Raw genomic sequence first — 16,183 nt, 5'->3', positions numbered from 1 at the left:
ATCAGAGAGGAGAGATTAGTTCCATGATCCTTCTGGAGGGACACGCCCCGTGTGGAATACTGATGAAATGGAATAGGTTGACCAGGGCTTACCCCCCCCCCTCTCTCTCTCTCTCTCTCTCTCTCTCTCTCTCGCTCTCTCTCTCTCTCTCTCTTGTTCTTGTTATATACAATGTTCCACCCTTTATTAGCGATGAGTTATTGGTGAGAGAACTATCGAGACACAGAAAAATAGTCTCCTCGATAAGAATGCTCCCGTCGGGGCTCCATGCAGTGTTTTGGGTGTGGTAGGGAGGGTCATGTAGTGTTTTGGGTGCGGTGGGGAGGGTCATGTAGTGTTTTGGGTGTGGTAGGGAGGGTCATGTAGTGTTTTGGGTGTGGTAGGGAGGGTCATGTAGTGTTTTGGGTGCGGTGGGGAGGGTCATGTAGTGTTTTGGGTGTGGTGGGGAGGGTCATGTAGTGTTTTGGGTGTGGTGGGGAGGGTCATGTAGTGTTTTGGGTGTGGTGAGGGTCATGTAGTGTTTTGGGTGTGGTAGGGAGGGTCATGTAGTGTTTTGGGTGTGGTAGGGAGGGTCATGTAGTGTTCTGGGTGTGGTGGGGAGGGTCATGTAGTGTTCTGGGTGTGGTGGGGAGGGTCATGTCATGTTTTGGGTGCGGTAGGGAGGGTCATGTAGTGTTTTGGGTGTGGTAGGGAGGGTCATGTAGTGTTTTGGGTGTGGTGGGGAGGGTCAGGTAGTGTTTTGGGTGTGGTAGGGAGGGTCATGTAGTGTTTTGGGTGTGGTAGGGAGGGTCATGTAGTGTTTTGGGTGTGGTAGGGAGGGTCATGTAGTGTTTTGGGTGTGGTAGGGAGGGTCATGTAGTGTTTTGGGTGTGGTGGGGAGGGTCATGTAGTGGTTTGGGTGTGGTAGGGAGGGTCATGTAGTGTTTTGGGTGTGGTAGGGAGGGTCATGTAGTGTTTTGGGAGGGGTGGGGAGGGTCATGTAGTGTTTTGGGTGTGGTGAGGGTCATGTAGTGTTTTGGGTGTGGTGGGGAGGGTCATGTAGTGTTTTGGGTGTGGTGGGGAGGGTCATGTAGTGTTTTGGGTGTGGTGGGGAGGGTCATGTAGTGTTTTGGGTGTGGTGGGGAGGGTCATGTAGTGTTTTGGGTGTGGTGGGGAGGGTCATGTAGTGTTTTGGGTGTGGTAGGGAGGGTCAGGTAGTGTTTTGGGTGTGGTGGGGAGGGTCAGGTAGTGTTTTGGGTGTGGTGGGGAGGGTCATGTAGTGTTTTGGGTGTGGTAGGGAGGGTCATGTAGTGTTTTGGGTGTGGTAGGGAGGGTCATGTAGTGTTTTGGGTGTGGTGGGGAGGGTCAGGTAGTGTTTTGGGTGTGGTGGGGAGGGTCATGTAGTGTTTTGGGTGTGGTGGGGAGGGTCATGTAGTGTTTTGGGTGTGGTGGGGAGGGTCATGTAGTGTTTTGGGTGTGGTGGGGAGGGTCATGTAGTGTTTTGGGTGTGGTGGGGAGGGTCAGGTAGTGTTTTGGGTGTGGTGGGGAGGGTCATGTAGTGTTTTGGGTGCGGTGGGGAGGGTCATGTAGTGTTTTGGGTGTGGTAGGGAGGGTCATGTAGTGTTTTGGGTGTGGTAGGGAGGGTCATGTAGTGTTTTGGGTGCGGTAGGGAGGGTCATGTAGTGTTTTGGGTGTGGTGGGGAGGGTCAGGTAGTGTTTTGGGTGTGGTGGGGAGGGTCATGTAGTGTTTTGGGTGTGGTGGGGAGGGTCATGTAGTGTTTTGGGTGTGGTGAGGGTCATGTAGTGTTTTGGGTGTGGTAGGGAGGGTCAGGTAGTGTTTTGGGTGTGGTGGGGAGGATCATGTAGTGTTTTGGGTGTGGTAGGGAGGGTCAGGTAGTGTTTTGGGTGTGGTAGGGAGGGTCATGTAGTGTTTTGGGTGTGGTGGGGAGGGTCATGTAGTGTTTTGGGTGTGGTAGGGAGGGTCATGTAGTGGTTTGGGTGTGGTGGGGAGGGTCATGTAGTGTTTTGGGTGTGGTAGGGAGGGTCATGTAGTGTTTTGGGTGTGGTGGGGAGGGTCAGGTAGTGTTTTGGGTGTGGTGGGGAGGGTCATGTAGTGTTTTGGGTGTGGTAGGGAGGGTCATGTAGTGTTTTGGGTGTGGTGGGGAGGGTCAGGTAGTGTTTTGGGTGTGGTGGGGAGGGTCATGTAGTGTTTTGGGTGTGGTAGGGAGGGTCATGTAGTGTTTTGGGTGTGGTGGGGAGGGTCATGTCATGTTTTGGGTGCGGTAGGGAGGGTCATGTAGTGTTTTGGGTGTGGTGGGGAGGGTCATGTAGTGTTTTGGGTGTGGTGGGGAGGGTCATGTAGTGGTTTGGGTGTGGTAGGAGGGTCATGTAGTGTTTTGGGTGTGGTGGGGAGGGTAATGTAGTGTTTTGGGTGTGGTAGGGAGGGTCAGGTAGTGTTTTGGGTGTGGTGGGGAGGGTCATGTAGTGTTTTGGGTGCGGTGGGGAGGGTCATGTAGTGTTTTGGGTGTGGTGGGGAGGGTCAGGTAGTGTTTTGGGTGTGGTAGGGAGGGTCATGTAGTGTTTTGGGTGTGGTGGGGAGGGTCATGTAGTGTTTTGGGTGTGGTGGGGAGGGTCAGGTAGTGTTTTGGGTGTGGTGGGGAGGGTCATGTAGTGTTTTGGGTGTGGTAGGGAGGGTCAGGTAGTGTTTTGGGTGTGGTGGGGAGGGTCAGGTAGTGTTTTGGGTGTGGTGGGGAGGGTCATGTAGTGTTTTGGGTGTGGTGGGGAGGGTCATGTAGTGTTTTGGGTGTGGTAGGGAGGGTCATGTAGTGTTTTGGGTGTGGTAGGGAGGGTCATGTAGTGTTTTGGGTGTGGTGGGGAGGGTCATGTAGTGTTTTGGGTGTGGTAGGGAGGGTCATGTAGTGTTTTGGGTGTGGTGGGGAGGGTCAGGTAGTGTTTTGGGTGTGGTAGGGAGGGTCAGGTAGTGTTTTGGGTGTGGTGGGGAGGGTCATGTAGTGTTTTGGGTGTGGTAGGGAGGGTCATGTAGTGTTTTGGGTGTGGTAGGGAGGGTCATGTAGTGGTTTGGGTGTGGTAGGGAGGGTCATGTAGTGTTTTGGGTGTGGTAGGGAGGGTCATGTAGTGTTTTGGGTGCGGTGGGGAGGGTCATGTAGTGTTTTGGGTGTGGTAGGGAGGGTCATGTCGTGTTTTGGGTGTGGTAGGGAGGGTCATGTAGTGTTTTGGGTGTGGTAGGGAGGGTCATGTAGTGTTTTGGGTGTGGTAGGGAGGGTCATGTAGTGTTTTGGGTGTGGTAGGGAGGGTCAGGTAGTGTTTTGGGTGCGGTGGGGAGGGTCATGTAGTGTTTTGGGTGTGGTAGGGAGGGTCATGTAGTGTTTTCGGTGTGGTGGGGAGGGTCATGTAGTGTTTTGGGTGTGGTAGGGAGGGTCATGTAGTGTTTTGGGTGTGGTGGGGAGGGTCATGTAGTGTTTTGGGTGTGGTGGGGAGGGTCATGTCATGTTTTGGGTGCGGTAGGGAGGGTCATGTAGTGTTTTGGGTGTGGTGGGGAGGGTCATGTCATGTTTTGGGTGCGGTAGGGAGGGTCATGTAGTGTTTTGGGTGTGGTAGGGAGGGTCAGGTAGTGTTTTGGGTGTGGTAGGGAGGGTCATGTAGTGTTTTGGGTGTGGTGGGGAGGGTCATGTAGTGTTTTGGGTGTGGTAGGGAGGGTCATGTAGTGTTTTGGGTGTGGTGGGGAGGGTCATGTAGTGTTTTGGGTGTGGTGGGGAGGGTCATGTAGTGTTTTGGGAGGGGTGGGGAGGGTCATGTAGTGTTCTGGGTGTGGTGGGGAGGGTCATGTAGTGTTTTGGGTGTGGTGGGGAGGGTCATGTAGTGTTTTGGGTGTGGTGGGGAGGGTCATGTAGTGTTTTGGGTGTGGTAGGGAGGGTCATGTAGTGTTTTGGGTGTGTTTTAGGGAGGGTCAGGTAGTGTTTTGGGTGTGGTAGGGAGGGTCATGTAGTGTTTTGGGTGTGGTGGGGAGGGTCATGTAGTGTTTTGGGTGTGGTGAGGGTCATGTAGTGTTTTGGGTGTGGTAGGGAGGGTCATGTAGTGTTTTGGGTGTGGTGGGGAGGGTCATGTAGTGTTTTGGGTGTGGTAGGGAGGGTCATGTAGTGTTTTGGGTGTGGTGGGGAGGGTCATGTAGTGTTTTGGGTGTGGTGGGGAGGGTCATGTAGTGTTTTTGGTGTGGTGGGGATGGTCATGTAGTGTTTTGGGTGTGGTGGGGAGGGTCATGTAGTGTTCTGGGTGTGGTGGGGAGGGTCATGTAGTGTTTTGGGTGTGGTGAGGGTCATGTAGTGTTTTGGGTGTGGTGGGGAGGGTCATGTAGTGTTTTGGGTGTGGTGGGGAGGGTCATGTAGTGTTTTGGGTGTGGTGGGGAGGGTAATGTAGTGTTTTGGGTGCGGTGGGGAGGGTCATGTAGTGTTTTGGGTGTGGTAGGGAGGGTCATGTAGTGTTTTGGGAGCGGTGGGGAGGGTCATGTAGTGTTTTGGGTGTGGTAGGGAGGGTCATGTAGTGTTTTGGGTGTGGTGGGGAGGGTCATGTAGTGTTTTGGGTGTGGTGGGGAGGATCATGTAGTGTTTTGGGTGTGGTGGGGAGGGTCATGTAGTGTTTTGGGTGTGGTGGGGAGGGTCATGTAGTGTTTTGGGTGTGGTAGGGAGGGTCATGTAGTGTTTTGGGTGTGGTAGGGAGGGTCATGTAGTGTTTTGGGTGTGGTGAGGGTCATGTAGTGTTTTGGGTGTGGTAGGGAGGGTCATGTAGTGTTTTGGGTGTGGTAGGGAGGGTCATGTAGTGTTTTGGGTGTGGTAGGGAGGGTCATGTAGTGTTTTGGGTGTGGTAGGGAGGGTCATGTAGTGTTTTGGGTGTGGTGGGGAGGGTCATGTCATGTTTTGGGTGCGGTAGGGAGGGTCATGTAGTGTTTTGGGTGTGGTGGGGAGGGTCATGTAGTGTTTTGGGTGTGGTAGGGAGGGTAGTGTTTTGGGTGTGGTAGGGAGGGTCAGGTAGTGTTTTGGGTGTGGTGGGGAGGGTCATGTAGTGTTTTGGGTGTGGTAGGGAGGGTCATGTCGTGTTTTGGGTGTGGTAGGGAGGGTCATGTAGTGTTTTGGGTGTGGTAGGGAGGGTCATGTAGTGTTTTGGGTGTGGTAGGGAGGGTCATGTAGTGTTTTGGGTGTGGTAAGGAGGGTCAGGTAGTGTTTTGGGTGCGGTGGGGAGGGTCATGTAGTGTTTTGGGTGTGGTAGGGAGGGTCATGTAGTGTTTTCGGTGTGGTGGGGAGGGTCATGTAGTGTTTTGGGTGTGGTGGGGAGGGTCATGTAGTGTTTTGGGTGTGGTGGGGAGGGTCATGTAGTGTTTTGGGTGTGGTGGGGAGGGTCATGTCATGTTTTGGGTGCGGTAGGGAGGGTCATGTAGTGTTTTGGGTGTGGTGGGGAGGGTCATGTCATGTTTTGGGTGCGGTAGGGAGGGTCATGTAGTGTTTTGGGTGTGGTAGGGAGGGTCAGGTAGTGTTTTGGGTGTGGTAGGGAGGGTCATGTAGTGTTTTGGGTGTGGTAGGGAGGGTCAGGTAGTGTTTTGGGTGCGGTGGGGAGGGTCATGTAGTGTTTTGGGTGCGGTGGGGAGGGTCATGTAGTGTTTTGGGTGTGGTAGGGAGGGTCATGTAGTGTTTTGGGTGTGGTGGGGAGGGTCATGTAGTGTTTTGGGTGTGGTGGGGAGGGTCATGTAGTGTTTTGGGTGTGGTAGGGAGGGTCAGGTAGTGTTTTGGGTGTGGTAGGGAGGGTCATGTAGTGTTTTGGGTGTGGTAGGGAGGGTCATGTAGTGTTTTGGGTGTGGTGGGGAGGTTCATGTAGTGTTTTGGGTGTGGTGGGGAGGGTCAGGTAGTGTTTTGGGTGCGGTAGGGAGGGTCATGTAGTGTTTTGGGTGTGGTAGGGAGGGTCATGTAGTGTTTTGGGTGTGGTGGGGAGGGTCATGTAGTGTTTTGGGTGTGGTGGGGAGGGTCATGTAGTGTTTTGGGTGTGGTGGGGAGGGTCATGTAGTGTTTTGGGTGCGGTGGGGAGGGTCATGTAGTGTTTTGGGTGTGGTGGGGAGGGTCATGTAGTGTTTTGGGTGTGGTGGGGAGGGTCATGTAGTGTTTTGGGTGTGGTGGGGAGGGTCATGTAGTGTTTTGGGTGTGGTAGGGAGGGTCATGTAGTGTTTTGGGTGTGGTAGGGAGGGTCATGTAGTGTTTTGGGTGTGGTGGGGAGGGTCAGGTAGTGTTTTGGGTGTGGTGGGGAGGGTCATGTAGTGTTTTGGATGTGGTGGGGAGGGTCATGTAGTGTTTTGGGTGTGGTGGGGAGGGTCATGTAGTGTTTTGGGTGTGGTGGGGAGGGTCAGGTAGTGTTTTGGGTGTGGTGGGGAGGGTCATGTAGTGTTTTGGGTGTGGTAGGGAGGGTCAGGTAGTGTTTTGGGTGCGGTAGGGAGGGTCATGTCGTGTTTTGGGTGTGGTAGGGAGGGTCATGTAGTGTTTTGGGTGTGGTAGGGAGGGTCATGTAGTGTTTTGGGTGTGGTGGGGAGGGTCATGTAGTGTTTTGGGTGTGGTAGGGAGGGTCAGGTAGTGTTTTGGGTGAGGTGGGGAGGGTCATGTAGTGTTTTGGGTGTGGTAGGAAGGGTCATGTAGTGTTTTGGGTGTGGTAGGGAGGGTCATGTAGTGTTTTGGGTGTGGTGGGGAGGGTCAGGTAGTGTTTTGGGTGTGGTAGGGAGGGTCATGTAGTGTTTTGGGTGTGGTGGGGAGGGTCATGTAGTGTTTTGGGTGTGGTGGGGAGGGTCATGTAGTGTTTTGGGTGCGGTAGGGAGGGTCATGTAGTGTTTTGGGTGCGGTGGGGAGGGTCATGTAGTGTTTTGGGTGTGGTAGGGAGGGTCATGTAGTGTTTTGGGTGCGGTGGGGAGGGTCATGTAGTGTTTTGGGTGTGGTAGGGAGGGTCATGTAGTGTTTTGGGTGTGGTAGGGAGGGTCATGTAGTGTTTTGGGTGTGGTGGGGAGGGTCAGGTAGTGTTTTGGGTGTGGTGGGGAGGGTCATGTAGTGTTTTGGGTGTGGTGGGGAGGGTCAGGTAGTGTTTTGGGTGTGGTAGGGAGGGTCATGTAGTGTTTTGGGTGTGGTGGGGAGGGTCATGTAGTGTTTTGGGTGTGGTGGGGAGGGTCATGTAGTGTTTTGGGTGCGGTAGGGAGGGTCATGTAGTGTTTTGGGTGCGGTGGGAAGGGTCAGGTAGTGTTTTGGGTGTGGTGGGGAGGGTCATGTAGTGTTTTGGGTGTGGTAGGGAGGGTCATGTAGTGTTTTGGGTGCGGTGGGGAGGGTCATGTAGTGTTTTGGGTGCGGTGGGGAGGGTCATGTAGTGTTTTGGGTGCGGTGGGGAGGGTCATGTAGTGTTTTGGGTGTGGTAGGGAGGGTCATGTAGTGTTTTGGGTGTGGTAGGGAGGGTCATGTAGTGTTTTGGGTGCGGTGGGGAGGGTCATGTAGTGTTTTGGGTGTGGTGGGGAGGGTCAGGTAGTGTTTTGGGTGTGGTAGGGAGGGTCATGTAGTGTTTTGGGTGTGGTGGGGAGGGTCAGGTAGTGTTTTGGGTGTGGTAGGGAGGGTCATGTAGTGTTTTGGGTGTGGTGGGGAGGGTCATGTAGTGTTTTGGGTGTGGTGGGGAGGGTCATGTAGTGTTTTGGGTGCGGTAGGGAGGGTCATGTAGTGTTTTGGGTGCGGTGGGGAGGGTCAGGTAGTGTTTTGGGTGTGGTGGGGAGGGTCATGTAGTGTTTTGGGTGTGGTAGGGAGGGTCATGTAGTGTTTTGGGTGTGGTAGGGAGGGTCATGTAGTGTTTTGGGTGTGGTGGGGAGGGTCATGTCGTGTTTTGGGTGCGGTGGGGAGGGTCATGTAGTGTTTTGGGTGCGGTGGGGAGGGTCATGTAGTGTTTTGGGTGTGGTAGGGAGGGTCATGTAGTGTTTTGGGTGTGGTGGGGAGGGTCAGGTAGTGTTTTGGGTGTGGTAGGGAGGGTCATGTAGTGTTTTGGGTGTGGTAGGGAGGGTCATGTAGTGTTTTGGGTGCGGTGGGGAGGGTCATGTAGTGTTTTGGGTGTGGTAGGGAGGGTCATGTAGTGTTTTGGGTGTGGTAGGGAGGGTCATGTAGTGTTTTGGGTGTGGTGGGGAGGGTCATGTAGTGTTTTGGGTGTGGTAGGGAGGGTCATGTAGTGTTTTGGGTGCGGTGGGGAGGGTCATGTAGTGTTTTGGGTGTGGTAGGGAGGGTCATGTAGTGTTTTGGGTGTGGTGGGGAGGGTCAGGTAGTGTTTTGGGTGTGGTAGGGAGGGTCATGTAGTGTTTTGGGTGCGGTGGGGAGGGTCATGTAGTGTTTTGGGTGTGGTGGGGAGGGTCAGGTAGTGTTTTGGGTGTGGTGGGGAGGGTCAGGTAGTGTTTTGGGTGTGGAGGGGAGGGTCATGTAGTGTTTTGGGTGTGGTAGGGAGGGTCATGTAGTGTTTTGGGTGTGGTGGGGAGGGTCAGGTAGTGTTTTGGGTGTGGTAGGGAGGGTCATGTAGTGTTTTGGGTGTGGTGGGGAGGGTCATGTAGTGTTTTGGGTGCGGTGGGGAGGGTCATGTAGTGTTTTGGGTGTGGTAGGGAGGGTCATGTAGTGTTTTCGGTGTGGTGGGGAGGGTCAGGTAGTGTTTTGGGTGTGGTGGGGAGGGTCATGTAGTGTTTTGGGTGTGGTGGGGAGGGTCATGTAGTGTTTTGGGTGTGGTAGGGAGGGTCATGTAGTGTTTTGGGTGTGGTAGGGAGGGTCATGTAGTGTTTTGGGTGTGGTAGGGAGAGTCATGTAGTGTTTTGGGTGAGGTGGGGAGGGTCATGTAGTGTTTTGGGTGTGGTGGGGAGGGTCATGTAGTGTTTTGGGTGTGGTAGGGAGAGTCATGTAGTGTTTTGGGTGTGGTGGGGAGGGTCATGTAGTGTTTTGGGTGTGGTGGGGAGGGTCATGTAGTGTTTTGGGTGTGGTAGGGAGGGTCATGTAGTGTTTTGGGTGTGGTAGGGAGGGTCATGTAGTGTTTTGGGTGTGGTAGGGAGGGTCATGTAGTGTTTTGGGTGTGGTAGGGAGGGTCAGGTAGTGGTTTGGGTGTGGTAGGGAGGGTCATGTAGTGGTTTGGGTGTGGTAGGGAGGGTCATGTAGTGGTTTGGGTGTGGTAGGGAGGGTCATGTAGTGTTTTGGGTGTGGTAGGGAGGGTCATGTAGTGTTTTGGGTGCGGTGGGGAGGGTCATGTAGTGTTTTGGGTGTGGTGGGGAGGGTCATGTAGTGTTTTGGGTGTGGTAGGGAGGGTCATGTAGTGTTTTGGGTGTGGTGGGGAGGGTCATGTAGTGTTTTGGGTGTGGTGGGGAGGGTCATGTAGTGTTTTGGGTGTGGTAGGGAGGGTCAGGTAGTGTTTTGGGTGTGGTGGGGAGGGTCAGGTAGTGTTTTGGGTGTGGTAGGGAGGGTCATGTAGTGTTTTGGGTGTGGTAGGGAGGGTCAGGTAGTGGTTTGGATGTGGTGGGGAGGGTCATGTAGTGGTTTGGGTGTGGTAGGGAGGGTCATGTAGTGTTTTGGGTGCGGTAGGGAGGGTCATGTAGTGTTTTGGGTGCGGTGGGGAGGGTCATGTAGTGTTTTGGGTGTGGTAGGGAGGGTCATGTAGTGTTTTGGGTGTGGTAGGGAGGGTCATGTAGTGTTTTGGGTGTGGTGGGGAGGGTCATGTCGTGTTTTGGGTGCGGTGGGGAGGGTCAGGTAGTGTTTTGGGTGCGGTGGGGAGGGTCAGGTAGTGTTTTGGGTGTGGTAGGGAGGGTCATGTAGTGTTTTGGGTGTGGTAGGGAGGGTCATGTAGTGTTTTGGGTGTGGTGGGGAGGGTCATGTAGTGTTTTGGGTGTGGTGGGGAGGATCATGTAGTGTTTTGGGTGCGGTGGGGAGGGTCATGTAGTGTTTTGGGTGCGGTAGGGGGGGTCATGTAGTGTTTTGGGTGCGGTAGGGAGGGTCATGTAGTGTTTTGGGTGCGGTAGGGAGGGTCATGTAGTGTTTTGGGTGCGGTGGGGAGGGTCATGTAGTGTTTTGGGTGCGGTGGGGAGGGTCATGTAGTGTTTTGGGTGCGGTGGGGAGGGTCAGGTAGTGTTTTGGGTGTGGTGGGGAGGATCATGTAGTGTTTTGGGTGCGGTGGGGAGGGTCATGTAGTGTTTTGGGTGTGGTAGGGAGGGTCATGTAGTGTTTTGGGTGTGGTAGGGAGGGTCATGTAGTGTTTTGGGTGTGGTAGGGGGGGTCATGTAGTGTTTTGGGTGCGGTGGGGAGGGTCATGTAGTGTTTTGGGTGTGGTGGGGAGGGTCATGTAGTGTTTTGGGTGCGGTGGGGAGGGTCAGGTAGTGTTTTGGGTGTGGTAGGGAGGGTCATGTAGTGTTTTGGGTGCGGTGGGGAGGGTCAGGTAGTGTTTTGGGTGTGGTAGGGAGTGTCATGTAGTGTTTTGGGTGCGGTGGGGAGGGTCATGTAGTGTTTTGGGTGTGGTAGGAGGGTCATGTAGTGGTTTGGGTGTGGTGGGGAGGGTCATGTAGTGGTTTGGGTGTGGTAGGAGGGTCATGTAGTGTTTTGGGTGTGGTGGGGAGGGTCATGTAGTGTTTTGGGTGTGGTGGGGAGGGTCATGTAGTGGTTTGGGTGTGGTGGGGAGTGTCATGTAGTGTTTTGGGTGTGGTAGGGAGGGTCATGTAGTGTTTTGGGTGTGGTAGGGAGGGTCAGGTAGTGTTTTGGGTGCGGTGGGGAGGGTCAGGTAGTGGTTTGGGTGTGGTGGGGAGGGTCATGTAGTGTTTTGGGTGTGGTAGGGAGGGTCATGTAGTGTTTTGGGTGTGGTAGGGAGGGTCATGTAGTGTTTTGGGTGTGGTAGGGAGGGTCAGGTAGTGTTTTGGGTGTGGTAGGGAGGGTCATGTAGTGTTTTGGGTGTGGTAGGGAGGGTCATGTAGTGTTTTGGGTGCGGTGGGGATGGTCATGTAGTGTTTTGGGTGCGGTAGGGAGGGTCATGTAGTGTTTTGGGTGCGGTAGGGAGGGTCAGGTAGTGTTTTGGGTGTGGTGGGGAGGGTCATGTAATGTTTTGGGTGCGGTGGGGAGGGTCATGTAGTGTTTTGGGTGTGGTGGGGAGGGTCATGTAGTGTTTTGGGTGTGGTAGGGAGGGTCATGTAGTGTTTTGGGTGTGGTAGGGAGGGTCAGGTAGTGTTTTGGGTGTGGTGGGGAGGGTCAGGTAGTGTTTTGGGTGTGGTGGGGAGGGTCATGTAGTGTTTTGGGTGTGGTGAGGGTCATGTAGTGTTTTGGGTGCGGTGGGGAGGATCATGTAGTGTTTTGGGTGCGGTGGGGAGGGTCATGTAGTGTTTTGGGTGTGGTGGGGAGGGTCATGTAGTGTTTTGGGTGCGGTGGGGAGGGTCATGTAGTGTTTTGGGTGCGGTAGGGAGGGTCATGTAGTGTTTTGGGTGTGGTGGGGAGGGTCATGTAGTGTTTTGGGTGTGGTGGGGAGGGTCATGTAGTGTTTTGGGTGTGGTGGGGAGGGTCATGTAGTGTTTTGGGTGTGGTAGGGAGGGTCATGTAGTGTTTTGGGTGTGGTGGGGAGGGTCATGTAGTGTTTTGGGTGTGGTGGGGGGGGTCATGTAGTGTTTTGGGTGTGGTAGGGAGGGTCAGGTAGTGTTTTGGGTGTGGTAGGGAGGGTCATGTAGTGTTTTAGGTGTGGTGGGGAGGGTCATGTAGTGTTTTGGGTGTGGTGGGGAGGGTCATGTAGTGGTTTGGGTGTGGTAGGGAGGGTCATGTAGTGTTTTGGGTGTGGTAGGGAGGGTCAGGTAGTGTTTTGGGTGCGGTGGGGAGGGTCATGTAGTGTTTTGGGTGTGGTGGGGAGGGTCAGGTAGTGTTTTGGGTGTGGTGGGGAGGGTCATGTAGTGTTTTGGGTGCGGTGGGGAGGGTCATGTCGTGTTTTGGGTGTGGTGGGGAGGGTCATGTAGTGTTTTGGGTGTGGTGGGGAGGGTCATGTAGTGTTTTGGGTGTGGTGGGGAGGGTCATGTAGTGTTTTGGGTGTGGTGGGGAGGGTCATGTAGTGTTTTGGGTGCGGTGGGGAGGGTAATGTAGTGTTTTGGGTGTGGTAGGGAGGGTCATGTAGTGTTTTGGGTGTGGTAGGGAGGGTCATGTAGTGTTTTGGGTGCGGTGGGGAGGGTAATGTAGTGTTTTGGGTGCGGTGGGGAGGGTCATGTAGTGTTTTGGGTGTGGTGGGGAGGGTCATGTAGTGTTTTGGGTGTGGTAGGGAGGGTTATGTAGTGTTTTGGGTGCGGTGGGGAGGGTCATGTAGTGTTTTGGGTGCGGTAGGGAGGGTCATGTAGTGTTTTGGGAGCGGTGGGGAGGGTCATGTAGTGTTTTGGGTGCGGTGGGGAGGGTCATGTAGTGTTTTGGGTGCGGTGGGGAGGGTCATGTAGTGTTTTGGGAGGGGTGGGGAGGGTCATGTAGTGTTTTGGGTGCGGTGGGGAGGGTCATGTCGTGAGGGACGGCCCTCGCAGACCCACTGATGCGGCGGGGAGCTCCGGTCCGGCCGGTGCTCAGAGGAGCGTTCAACCAGAGAGGGAGCAGACTAGAGAGAGGAGGAGGCTAGTCAGTCTGTGGTAGGAGGGAGGGAGCAGACTAGAGAGAGGAGGTCAAGGTCAAGGTCAACTTTATTTATAAAGCACGTTTAAAATCAACCGAAGTTGCACCAAAGTGCTGTACAATATATATAAAATAAACTAAAACAAAAAACAGAATAAAGTGCACATAATCACAGAACAATAAAAGGACAGGACACAAAACAGGACAGGGGATGTAGGCTATCAGGCCTCAAAAGCCAGTGAAAACAAGTGCGTTTTAAGCTGAGACTTAAAGAGCCCTAGGTTCTGTGCGTGTCTAATGTGTGGAGGGAGGCTGTTCCAGAGCTTTGGGCCAGCCACCGCAAAAGCTCGGTCACCCTTGGTCTTAAGTCTCGATCTAGGGACTATTAAAAGAGTCTCGGAGGAGGACCTCAGGGTTCTAGATGTCGCCCAAACTTGAATCAGTTCAGCCAGATAGTGGGGGGCCAAACCATGTAGAGCCTTAAAAATAAACATTAAGATTTTAAAATCAATCCTGAAGCGAACAGGAAGCCAGTGGAGGGAGGCCAGCACCGGTGTGATGTGGTCCCGCTTCTTGGTTCCAGTCAGGAGGCGTGCAGCAGCATTCTGGACCAATTGCAGGCGCCTCAGTGACCGGAGGAGGAGGCTAGTCAGTCTGTGGTAGGAGGGAGGGAGCAGACTAGAGAGAGGAGGAGGCTAGTCAGTCTGTGGTAGGAGGGAGGGAGCAGACTAGAGAGAGGAGGAGGCTAGTCAGTCTGTGGTAGGAGGGAGGGAGCAGACTAGAGGGAGGAGGAGGCTAGTCAGTCTGTGGTAGGAGGGAGGGAGCAGACTAGAGAGAGGAGGAGGCTAGTCAGTCTGTGGTAGGAGGGAGGGAGCAGACTAGAGAGAGGAGGAGGCTAGTCAGTCTGTGGAGGGAGGGGAGGATGGAACGGGGGAGCGGGCTGAGGGGGATGTCCAGCGTGGGGATATGGGGACTGTAGTTGAGAGTGTAGTTGAGCCTACTGACAGTAGCGCTGGTTTGGTGGGTGGGGCTGCGGCTGCGGTCGCTGAGCCGGGCCAGAGAGAGACTGTAGGCCAGGAGGCAGCTGAGCAGCCGGTCCCAGAGAGTCAGACTGTAGGCCAGGGGGCAGCTGAGCAGCCGGTCCCAGAGAGTCAGACTGTAGGCCAGGGGGCAGCTGAGCAGCCGGTCCCAGAGAGTCAGACTGTAGGCCAGGGGGCAGTTGAGCAGCCGGTCCCAGAGAGTCAGACTGTAGGCCAGGGGGCAGCTGAGCAGCCGGTCCCAGAGAGTCAGACTGTAGGCCAGGAGGCAGCTGAGCAGCCGGTCCCAGAGAGTCAGACTGGTGACGATGAGATGGACTCTGATTCAGATAGTGTGTCACTGACAGGCTCGGAATACTCACAGGATTTGTATACAATTCAGGAAGTGAATGATTTTCTTGATGAAACGTTTGGAAAGCAGGTCAAAGTAGAGGATTATTTTCCAGACACTGAGAAGTTTATTAAATCTGTTACGGTGTTGAGCAAGATTGTAGGGTTGCAGTTGTTAGATGAGAGGAAGCGTTTTAGGCTGAAGAAGCTTGTGACTGGTTTAAGACGACCTAAGAAGGTTCCAGGCAGAAGGCGTAAAACTCAGAAGTGATGTTTGTGTCTCACAGGGTGTTTTCCTATTTCAATCTGTTTCTTCTGCTCGTTTCGCTCTCACTCCTCGCTAACTTCCTTATGCAGGCTTTGAGAGTTCTCTGAAATATTTCAGCAGAATAAATTAGATATCTTATTCTTGCAGGAAACACACACTGATAAGTCGAACGAGCTAGATTGGGAGATGTGGTGGGGGGGTACCTTTTCCTCAGCCATGGGACTAATGTTAGTGCAGGGACTGCTATAGTGTTTTCCCCTAGTGTCACTGGCAATGCCAATGTAATTTCTAGTATAGAGATAGTACCAGGTCGGGTGCAAATGGTGAGGGCTGAAATAGGGGAAACAATATTTTGTTGTGTTAATGTGTACGCACCTAATGTGGGTTCAGAGAGGCTGGCCATGTTTAGAAGGTTAAAGGATGCACTAACACAAGCTGATCAGAGGGACTGTCTCATGATAGGGGGGGACTGGAATTGTACAGTGGATTTCACCTTAGATAGAACAACTGAGGAGCCTCATCTGCAGCCTCATGCTGTTGTTTTACACTGGCCTCTATGGGGAGGAGGGCTGTGACTCTGGCCTCTATGGGGAGGAGGGCTGTGACTCTGGCCTCTATGGGGAGGAGGGCTGTGACTCTGGCCTCTATGGGGAGGAGGCCTGTGACTCTGGCCTCTATGGGGAGGAGGGCTGTGACTCTGGCCTCTATGGGGAGGAGGCCTGTGACTCTGGCCTCTATGGGGAGGAGGGCTGTGACTCTGGCCTCTATGGGGACGAGGGCTGTGACTCTGGCCTCTATGGGGAGGAGGGCTGTGACTCTGGCCTCTATGGGGAGGAGGGCTGTGACTCTGGCCTCTATGAGGAGAAGGGCTGTGACTCTGGCCTCTATGAGGAGGAGGGCTGTGACTCTGGCCTCTATGAGGAGGAGGGCTGTGACTCTGGCCTCTATGAGGAGGAGGGCTGTGACTCTGGCCTCTATGAGGAGGAGGGCTGTGACTCTGGCCTCTATGGGGAGGAGGGCTGTGACTCTGGCCTCTATGAGGAGGAGGGCTGTGACTCTGGCCTCTATGAGGAGGAGGGCTGTGACTCTGGCCTCTATGGGGAGGAGGGCTGTGACTCTGGGTGTGCGGAAGACTTACTCCGAGACCTCCCGCGGTTGGGGGATGTGGATCGCTTAGTCCTGGACTCGCCATTTTCCCTTGTGGAGTTTACGGCAGCGGTGAATCAGATGGCGTCTGGCAAGGCGCCTGGCGTTGATGGCCTCCCCGCCGATTTTTATAAAGTCTTCTGGGGCTGTATTGGCGAGGACCTGCTGGAGGTGTTGGTGGAGTGTGTGGGGAGTGGGTTGTTGCCGGTCTCGTGTCGGCGTGCAGCCCTTTCCCTGCTGCCAAAGAAGGGAGACTTGGCTCTCTTACAAAACTGGAGGCCTGTGGCGCTTCTATGTACCGACTATAAGCTGTTTTCAAAGGTGCTGGTGAATAGATTTAAGAACCATCTGGAGCTGCTGGTCCATAAGGATCAGTCCTATTGTATCCCAGGGAGGACGATTATGGACAACCTTTTTCTTGTACGGGACTTGTTGGATGTATGTAAACTGTATGATGTGAATGTTGGTGTGTTATCTCTAGATCAAGAGAAAGCATTTGACAGAGTGGACCATGCTTATTTTTCATTCCGTACATTCCGTACATTCCGTGCAGGATTAAAGCCTTCCGGCTTCAGACGGTCCAGAGGCTCCTGTATGGGGCGGGGTCCCGCTGGCGTGACACCGCGGGGCTGCTCCTGAGGAGGGCGGGGCGCTGGCGTGACACCGCGGGGCTGCTCCTGAGGAGGGCGGGGCGCTGGTGTGACACCGCGGGGCTGCTCCTGAGGAGGGCGGGGCGTCTGGGGTTGGACAAACAGCTGTTCCTATTCCAGCCTGAC

At 54.3% G+C, this 16,183-nt stretch overlaps 1 protein-coding gene across 1 annotated transcript in view; it reads left to right on the top strand.

Annotated features, from left to right (window-relative positions):
- Positions 1-16,183, top strand: part of kif5ab (kinesin family member 5A, b) — a gene marked incomplete at both ends in the record, with an annotated part of 161,267 nt that overhangs the window by 64,656 nt on the left and 80,428 nt on the right. Inside the window, 2 exons of the mRNA XM_084462694.1 lie at positions 15,439-15,589; positions 15,961-16,183. The exon at positions 15,961-16,183 is cut by the window's right edge and continues 3 nt beyond it. Of these exons, the coding sequence (XP_084318820.1) occupies positions 15,439-15,589; positions 15,961-16,183 (374 nt within the window). The remainder of the gene's footprint in view (positions 1-15,438; positions 15,590-15,960) is intronic.

Source organism: Borostomias antarcticus (genome assembly GCF_949987555.1).
Source record: "Borostomias antarcticus genome assembly, contig: scaffold_69, whole genome shotgun sequence".
NCBI lineage: Eukaryota > Metazoa > Chordata > Actinopteri > Stomiiformes > Stomiidae > Borostomias > Borostomias antarcticus.
The sequence above is the reverse complement of the archived record's forward strand: the minus strand, read 5'-3'. Positions and strand labels throughout refer to the sequence as shown.